The sequence below is a fragment of the Physcomitrium patens genome, chromosome 11 (genome assembly GCF_059467195.1).
Source record: "Physcomitrium patens ecotype Gransden chromosome 11, ASM5946719v1, whole genome shotgun sequence".
Taxonomy (NCBI): domain Eukaryota; kingdom Viridiplantae; phylum Streptophyta; class Bryopsida; order Funariales; family Funariaceae; genus Physcomitrium; species Physcomitrium patens.
This window is the reverse complement of record NC_143420.1, coordinates 15,475,853-15,485,080: the sequence shown is the minus strand read 5'-3', so window position 1 is coordinate 15,485,080 and position 9,228 is coordinate 15,475,853. Positions and strand designations below refer to the sequence as shown.

At 43.4% G+C, this 9,228-nt stretch overlaps 2 protein-coding genes across 5 annotated transcripts; one reads left to right on the top strand and one right to left on the bottom strand.

The window, feature by feature from the left end:
• Positions 1-719: 719 nt before the first annotated feature.
• On the bottom strand, positions 720-3,891 carry LOC112288735 (eukaryotic initiation factor 4A-10). Of its 4 annotated transcripts, XM_090254412.1 has the most exons (7): positions 3,658-3,891; positions 3,157-3,385; positions 2,767-2,838; positions 2,514-2,620; positions 1,881-2,311; positions 1,428-1,722; positions 720-1,314 (listed from the first exon to the last, which is right to left on the bottom strand). In XM_090254412.1, the coding sequence occupies exons 2-7, from the start codon at positions 3,336-3,338 to the stop codon at positions 974-976; spliced, it is 1,428 nt and encodes a 475-aa protein (XP_090110538.1). In that variant the 5' UTR covers positions 3,339-3,385; positions 3,658-3,891; the 3' UTR covers positions 720-973. The 4 variants fall into 4 exon arrangements, with proteins under 4 accessions (XP_090110538.1, XP_024389022.1, XP_024389023.1 ...); XM_024533254.3 differs by lacking the exon at positions 3,157-3,385; XM_024533255.3 differs by lacking the exon at positions 3,157-3,385 and having other exon boundaries at positions 3,814-3,891.
• Positions 3,892-5,369: 1,478 nt separating this feature from the next.
• On the top strand, positions 5,370-8,734 carry LOC112288284 (cell division cycle protein 27 homolog B). Its single transcript, XM_024532316.3, has 2 exons — positions 5,370-5,438; positions 5,568-8,734. The coding sequence occupies exon 2, from the start codon at positions 5,919-5,921 to the stop codon at positions 8,178-8,180; it is 2,262 nt and encodes a 753-aa protein (XP_024388084.3). The 5' UTR covers positions 5,370-5,438; positions 5,568-5,918; the 3' UTR covers positions 8,181-8,734.
• The last annotated feature ends 494 nt before the right edge of the window (positions 8,735-9,228 follow it).

The window sequence follows — 9,228 nt, the reverse complement described above, 5'->3', positions numbered from 1 at the left end:
TTTTTAAGGAGAAAGAGCTTCACACATAAAAATCTATTGATATGATTGTGTCTCATATACAAGAAGAGAAAAGAGGAGACGATAAACAATACTTCTCCACTAGACTCTAAATACTATAGCTATGGTATTTACTATAGTCTACAATAAATATTATGGAGAGTGTCAGCTACATTTAATGATATCAACAACAACAAAACTTTTGACCTATAGTGACGTCAAAACTTTTGACCTATCGTGAAACTTTTGACCTATAGTGACGTCAAGGTGAAGAATAGACATACGGACATGAACGGGAATGGACCTACACAATGTATAAAGATAGCATTCACTGCTGTTTCACACTGGATCATTCCAATCTTATCAGGGTTATACTATTGCGAAAATGTTCTGTACAATAGACATATGTTAGAACTTTGCTGTAAATTGAACCTACTATTCCAAAATCTTGAATGATTCTAGATTTCATAAGTTAGTGCAAAGTTGACTTCTGAAAAGCGATTTCAAAACTGGTTACATCCAGGCTATTGACGGTGTTCTCTCAAATTATCTTCATTATATAGTCCGTGAATAGAAAACTTAAATAATTTTGGGTATGATGCCGCAGAGCACAATAAGAAGCCACAAAGTCAGCAGATTGATCGCAGAAAACCTCCAGAAAGAAACATGCAAGACTATCAACAAATACAATTGGTCGCAAGTCCTCAAGAACACGCAAGATGTAGCAAAAACTTTCTTAGTTACTGCCTAAGAACTTCCAGTCCTCCCGATATGATCAATACACTTCCAACCAGTGCTGGCTCGTGCAGAGACCTGACCCTTCTAAAATACCTGCCCTCAAATAATCATTTAAACCGGCAAGCTAGCCTTCCATTCCACCCCGCACTGATACTTCCCCGACCAGCACTTAGAAGGGCACCGAAACATCTATAAAACACTCCCTCTTCCTGGTGCTAAAGGAGACACTATCCACAACTCATAAAAGATCTGCAACATTGGAAGGCAACTCCTCGATCACGGTGTTGTAGAACTTTTGAATATCCTGAAGCATGCGATCGTCATCCCTTGTGACGAAGTTGATAGCTACACCCTTACGTCCAAAACGCCCACTTCGTCCAATACGGTGGAGATAGTTCTCAGGCTGGGTAGGCAGATCGTAATTGATGACCAGAGAAACCTGTTGAACGTCGATACCACGAGCCAGGAGATCGGTGGTAATGAGCACTCGGGATGACCCTGAACGGAACTCACGCATGATGATGTCACGGGTGTTTTGGTCCATATCTCCGTGTGTTGCAGAGACGGTGTGGTCGCGAGCTGGTCACAGAACATTGAGAACATCAAATTCAGTTATCTGCTAAACTTAAATAAACAACCAAGCTTCGTGGTAACTCGCCAAAGATTGTATGAGTCAAAACGTAAAGAAGTACCTCGCATCTTATCGGTAAGCCAGTCGACCTTTCGGCGGGTGTTAATGAAAATAACACTCTGCGTAATGGCCAGGGTTTCATAAAGATCACATAGTGTGTCTAATTTCCACTCCTCCCTGTCTACATTCACGTAAAACTGCTTGATACCCTCCAGAGTCAGTTCGTCTCTCTTGACCAAGATCTTCACTGGCTTGTTCATGAACTTCCTGGTGATCTCAAGCGCTTCGGGTGGCATTGTGGCAGAAAACACACCCACTTGAAGCTTCTGTGGAAGAAGCTGGAAGATGTCATAAATCTGCAGAAGATGCCCGAATCAATTTCGTTAGCGTTGAGCAATATCTCTCATAGCTTATAAGGAGGATAATTAGAGAACTGAAATAGTCACACAAACAATTAGTTTTCTTGGGAGTAAAAACAAATTTCTTCTACCATTCCAGGACTCTCCGAACAAACCTGATCCTTGAATCCCCTCGAAAGCATCTCATCGGCCTCGTCCAGCACGAAGCACTTGATTGAATCAGCACGGAGTGCGTTTCTTCGCAACATGTCGTACACACGGCCAGGAGTTCCAACAACAACGTGAACACCAGCTTGCAAAATTCGCTGATCCTCCCTGACACTGGTACCTCCGACACAGGCATGTACCTTAACCTGGAGATAGTCACCTAACGCGCGCATAACCTTCTCAATCTGCTGGGCAAGTTCCCGAGTGGGTGCCAAAACCAGAGCTTGGCACTCAAGAAGCTGATAATCCAATTGTTGGAGAATACCAGAGCAAAAAGTAGCTGTCTTGCCAGTTCCAGACTGGGCTTGTTGAATGACATCAAGACCCTTGGTGAAGGGAACGATTCCACGCTGTTGGATAGCAGATGGCTTCTCAAAACCTGTACAGGTCAACCAGAATGAGATTAGAGCAGCAGAGTGCGGTTCAATTGGTTCTCGGTAGGAAACTACGAACACCACAAGCACCCACAAAACATGCAAGCACAAGGGTTAGTGGCAATTATAGTAAATGAAGTATAAATAGAGAGTACGAGAGCACCGTTCTGAAGTACGACAAACACAAAAATGGAACGAATATACTACCATAGGCGTAAATTCCTCTCAGAAGGTTCTCATGTAGACCCATCACATCAAAAGTGTCGTGAACCTCCTCCCACGTCGAAATGAAGTCCTCGCCCTCGGCCGACAAGCTGAGAAGAAACAAGATAAATGTTGATGAGAGATCCCTTCATCACGAATCATTTCAAGTGGATTCACAGCAACTGAAGTGAAAACACATCACAAAATAATGAAAAGGCGAGGGTAATCAGTGCAGGCGGTTATCACTCTTTCTTACATGTTCTCCATCTTGGCGTCATATTGGCGTGCATCGAACTGGGAACCTTCGGGAGCAGAACCTGCCATACTACTGCACAGACCAGGTCAACTTAAAAGTGTGAGAAGAAGATCTCAAACTGAAATGTTAGCTACATGACGTTCTGAATCAGTAGCCATAAAGATCTCTGAGAAGGCGCGGAAAACGACTGTCTATGCGTAGAGAGAGATATGGCGCAGACGAACCATACTCACTTCAACGATTCTAATTGCCAGAAAATACAACACGCCCTTAGGAAAACAACAAAATAAGGGTAAAGATTCGACCCAAACAGGGCCGCATCCTGTGAAGGACGATTACTACATGCAAAACTCATTGTGTCACACTACAAAAACTGCGGTTTCGATAGACCTGGAAGAAAAACTCGGTGAATTGTGCCCAACAGCACGACTGCGTGTTTGAGCACGGACATGGTTTTCATGAGCGGAAGAATATAAACAATCAGCACTCTTCTTTACATTCGAAAAACCTGCGAATCTGATAGTGGAGGCAGACTCTACTCTCGCAAAAATCCGATCCTGTATCACTGACATCCTCAAATACCGAAATAGCCGTACAAGATCCTGCTTCAGCACTACTACTGCAGACAGAAGCCAACCCCGACAACTGTTTTAGGCAATCCAGAACAGAAATCCAACACTCTCCGCGATCAGCACAAACAGCAAACCTAACCGGACAAGGCAAGCGACAAATCCAGTAACCGCTACACCTCAAAGACAGCCACTGAGCTTCAGAATTTTTTTTTCCTCTGCAACCAAACCATAATCTCCAACGTCTAACGCAACCGCGACAGCTCTGACGCCCACAGTTGTAAAACACATACACGAAGCCTAAAGCAATGGGAAACCAAACCAGCTCACTGAGGACCAAGCCGAGCACAAGCCGTTCACACAAGTCCCGTAACCTAATCACCGCAATACAGGGCCGGAAACTCCACCGAAGAGCTCAAATCAACGACAAGAACAAGAGGAAGAGGTAAGGAAGCAATCCGGAGACAAAGAGCTTCACGGTGTGGGAAGGAACGCACTGATCAGTGCGTTAGAGGAGGCAGCAGAGGCGGTCGGGTGAGGACGACGGCGCAGCAGCAAGCACAAAAGGACTCAACACGTCTTCGGAATAGGGCTTTCAACCCCACCTCCCCACAGGACCAGTGCATCTATATACCGAGGCATTCTGGCCCTGTATATTCCTCAACGCTCAGTTCAGTTCTAAGGGGTTTCGCGCCACTTGGAACGAAAAAGGACGTCCTTTTTCGCTTCGTCCATATTTCGTTCAAGTTTCGACGACGGTTCCGGACGAATTTACGACGCTCACCGTCGTTCGTCGACGAAGTGGAACAGGGATGGCGAACGCTTGAGGAACTCACCAGGGCAGTGCACTTTGGTGAGTTGGGTGGCGGGTGACCCTGTGAAATGGCGGGTGACACTTGACTGAGTTGTGGACTCCTGGTTGAGGTTTTCTATTGATATTGCTTCATGAAATGTATAGATATGCAATTATGTATTGTTGGTTGAGGAATCAAAAAAAGTTGATGTTACAACAACAAAACCTTGTATTTGACAAGCTAGTTTTAATTTCTATGAATATTCACAACTAGATTATGGAAAATACACATAAATTAGAATAAAAAATATTGTTAATGACAATGTAATTTATTATAATATCTCGAATTATATTTATATATATATATATATGGCTGAAATTATTAAAATGTGAAAAAATCATAAATCATGTTATAAATATGCAGAAAAAAATGAAATACAAAGTTTACAAAATAATATATCACAAAATAATTGATTTGGGTACTAAATATAAATGGTACCTAATGTGTAATTGACTTAAGAAATAAAATTTGGAAATGCTAAAATAAGTGTAAATTTTCCATCTAAACTTTTACACAAGAATCTAATTTGTCCAAGGATAAGAAAATAAAATAAAATAAAATAAAAAATGAAAAAATATAATTTCTTCCTTGTTTTAATTTTTTATATATATATATATATTAAGAGTTGAGATGTCATTTCCTCATTTCTTTCAAAGTAGACTTGCATCTAATTTTAAAAAATTCAATGCTAATGGAATAGGAATTTAATACCTTCTTATTGTACCACATAGATCGTTTGTAAACATTTTTTTTTCCTAACTTTTTTTAGGCATTTATTTTAGCAACAAAGTAGAAAAATAACATAGAGAGAATGGTTTTTAAAGGTTTTAAACAATCAATCAAAAAATAACACATCTTTTTATTTATATTTTGATTAAGATGGAACAACACTAGATCAAGCCTTCCCCACAAGCGTGAAATATTTCTATAATTATTCCATTCTATTTGTGATTCTACATTTCTCTTAAAGGCATCAAGAAAGCCTAAATCTATTGTAATTGGTCTACATCAATCTTCCTAAACTCTTTTTTCGATTTGTTTTATTGCTTCGATTTTATTTATTTATTATTATATGTATATGTATACAGTGGAATTCCAAGGCACTCACCCCTAGGAACGAGGGAACGCGGGAACTCTATGGGGAACTTCCTGCATTCAAATGGTTTCCGGTCGTTTTTCCGGATTCGCGGTGCGGCTCAAGCTCTCGCTCTTCGTCGCAGCAGCAGCACCAGCGCAAGGCGATTGTCGTGTAAGCACAAATCTTTACGGTTTCGATCGCTTAAAATTGCGCACGTGACCGCTTGCGCAAATTAGTACGTGGGTTTTTCGGAGATTCTGACAACGAGGGATGGATGTTTGTGGGTTCATGTAATTGAAGCTGGTGGGTTGGAGTGTTCGGCGATTGATCGATCGAGTTGGAATGCGCATTCGCATGTTGATTTGAGATGAGCACGTTACGAGGATGAACTGGAGAAGGCACAAGAGTTATTGTTGTTGGCCCGGATCGCCGGGCGACCTTCCGTAAGTCTGCTTCGTGGTTTCGAATTATTTTGGGTGTCACCAGCTACGCGAACTGGAGCATGTGAAGGTGAGGGGGAGGCGTCGGAGCGGGGGTGACGCACGAAGGCCCGCCATGGATCGATCTTCGTCTGCAGCAGCTGGAGCGGGGGAATCGATGGCACAGTTAGGGTTGGAGGGTAGGGATTTGTGGGTTTAGAGTGCTAGAAGGATGGAGAATTATCTCTACGAGTGTGTTCAGGCATCTCTGCGCGCATTCTTGTACGCCAATGCCACATTTCTATGTGAGCGCTTAAATGCGGAGTTTCCTTCCGAAAGCAATGTACACTTGCTGGCGACGTGCTATTTCCGGAGCAATAAGGCTCACCTGGCTTACCATGTTCTGAAAGGCACAACGACACGGCAATGCCGATACCTGTTTGCACTGGTGTGCATGCAAATGCAGAGTCTAGAAGAGGCTGAAGCGACATTGTTGAATTCGCTGGAACCGGGTGCGGAATCGCTGCCCGGTTCAGCGACTAGCTATTATCTGCTATGCGTTATATGCAAGCAGTCAGGTCGGAGGCAGGCAGCAATTGGACATTATACCCAGGCATTGTCGCTGGATCCCTTTCTTTGGTCTGCGTATGAGGATTTATGCGGACTTGGGGCAGACGAGGAGTCTGTGCCTGTTTTCAGTGACACAGTTAAGTCTCAGCTGCAGAAAATTGAGTCTGTTCGACAGTCTAATGCGGTGAAACATGAGAGTTTTGAACACGATTTTTCGCTTCGTGCGCCTGCGTCCAGCAATGGCAGCCCAAAGCACAGGAAGCTGCATTCTGGCGGTGTTATCAGCGATGCAGGAAGTACAGTGATGATCTCAACGTCCGAGGGTGTGTCCACTTACGCATCCGTTCAGAACTTAGGATTAGGTCCTCCAGGACCTGGACGAAGTAACAACCCGGGTGCGAATGCTACGGGAGGGGGATCGGGTGATGGAATAGGAAGAGGAGGTGGTGGGACAGCCGGATATGCCCAGCAGCGTCGGAAATTTGTTGACCCTGATGTCAAATTTCGGAAGAGCTTGCGGTCGCTTTCTGTGCGTCCAGGGCAATCCCAAGCATCTCGGAGGGTAGTTGAGCAGGTGGGACCTAGAATGAGCACGAGACTGAACATGATCGGAGATTGTAACACTGCTCAGCTGCAGCAACCTTGCCCGACGAGTAGCGTAGGCGCCACCATGGTAGGGACAGTAGCCAGTGGTGCAGGAGCGGTTACATCTCTGAGGGGAGGAGTTGCTGGAGTCACGCCCTCGCGGATGACCACGTCCCGGAAGCAAGCTTTGGGCATTAGTGTGGACGATGGCAGAAAATTGTTTGACAGCTTTGAGATCTGTGGAGGCGGGGGCGATGGGTTGAGCAGGTCGAAATTAGAAGGGTCGGACGAGGAGAGATCACTGTCAGCTCGGTGTGCCTCGCGTGGGGCTTTGGAGCTATTTCAGTTGCTACGGATTTTGGGGGAAGGATACCGTCATCTGTGCATGCTTCGTTGTCAAGAAGCTGTTCAAAGCTTTTCGAAGCTTCCGCAACAACATTTTGCAACCGCTTGGGTGCTTTGTCAAGTTGGAAGAGCGTACGTGGAAATGGTGAATTATCCCGAGGCGGAGCGTGTTTACAGTTGGGCCCGGCGTGTCTCTCCGCACTGCCCAGTTGGAATGGACATGTATTCAACTGCGCTGTACCATATGAAGAAAGATGTGCAATTGAGTTACTTGGCACAAGATGCTGTTGCAATGGATCGGCTGTCGCCGCAGGCATGGTGTGTGATGGGCAATTGTTTTAGTTTGCAGAAGGACCATGAAACTGCACTAAAGTTTTTCCAACGAGCTCTTCAGTTAGATCCGAATTTCACCTACGCACACACTCTTTGTGGACACGAACTTGTAGCAATGGAAGATTTTGAGGAGGGCCTCATCTGCTACCGTGAAGCAATTCGGCTCGATTCCCGCCATTACAATGCATGGTACGGGCTGGGTACTATTTACCTTCGGCAAGAGAAGTACGAGCTAGCCGAGTACCACTTCCAAAAAGCCCTCCATGTGCATTCCCGATCTTCAGTGTTGCATTGCTATTTGGGTATGGCATTGCACGCACTGAAGAAGAATGACGAAGCTTTGGCTTTGCTGGAGCAAGCTATAGTTGCAGACCCGAAGAACCCTCTTCCCAAGTTCCAAAGAGCCAACGTGCTGATGAGCGAAGGGCGATACCGTGAGGCGCTGGCAGAGCTTGAGGAACTGAAGGAACTTGCCCCACGAGAAAGTAGCGTCTTCTTTTTGATGGGACGAATATACAAGCGGTTAGAGATGCTGGAACGCGCTGTTCATCATTTTCGCATTGCTCTAGATTTGAAGCCTTCAAGTACAGATGTGAATCTTATTAAGGCAGCTATCGAGAAGTTGCCAATTGCAGATGCACTTGAAGTTGAGAATTTGTGAACTTTCAGTCATTTCAGCTGGCTGTTTCGGATAACCTGTTGGTTTACGAATCGTTTTGAGCATTTGTACAGTGCGTCAATCTTTTATTCTTGCCTGGAGTTGTTTAGGAAGTGGTAGGTCAGCTTGATACATAGATCTGCGAACAATGGGTTCATTTGTAGGTCACCTTTGGTACTTTGGCTCGTCGTGTAATGCCTCCATTTCAGATAAATCCTCACTCAGGCAGTTTTGATAGCTAGCCCACTTTCTTTTCGTTTGCAATTTGGGTTGTCCAGATTTTAACTCCACTGGAGATCTGAATGCTTTAGGGAACGCTAGTTAGAAATATTGAACCGGAAGCTGCACTTCTGTATTTGAGGTCTATCACTCAGTAGTTCTTAAAGTTAGTACTCATATGAATTTAGGGGTGAGAGTAGATGTATCACCACCAGTCCTGTGGAATCCATAGTGATGTAGTTTTAGTGCATCACGAGGGTGCTAGAAGGATTTATATACACAGTTCTTGAAAGGAATGTGCAGACAAATTCATACACGGTGTTGGTTTTATTTGATAATTGGGTACTCGGCAGCTACTTGTGTGTGGTCTTATTCATGTGGTATTCAGATATGGGCTTTGTAACTTAACAAGAATTTGTTTGTATGGATTGCAATTAAAGATTGTAGAGATTGTTGCGTCTAGATTCTATATCTTTCATTACAATTATGCAATTTTATCTATTGTTGTCAACTTTCTATTAAGATGTAATGTATTTTTATTTTTTTGTTTTTATTCTTTTTTCAAATCTATTGTTATCTGTCTTGAATTGAAACTTTGCATGTATTAATAACTTGGAATTGACAGTAATGTAACAAACTACACCAAAGATTGAACTATGTAAAGAATGATATGAGATTTGAGAACTTTGAAACCTTCACGATGTCTGTTACTACTGATTTTTATTACAAAGAAACATGTATATTCTAAACAAACAAAAACAATCTTTTAATCACATCAATTGGAGTACTTTAATATGCATAAAATACCTTATTGAAGTAAAACAAAAATGTG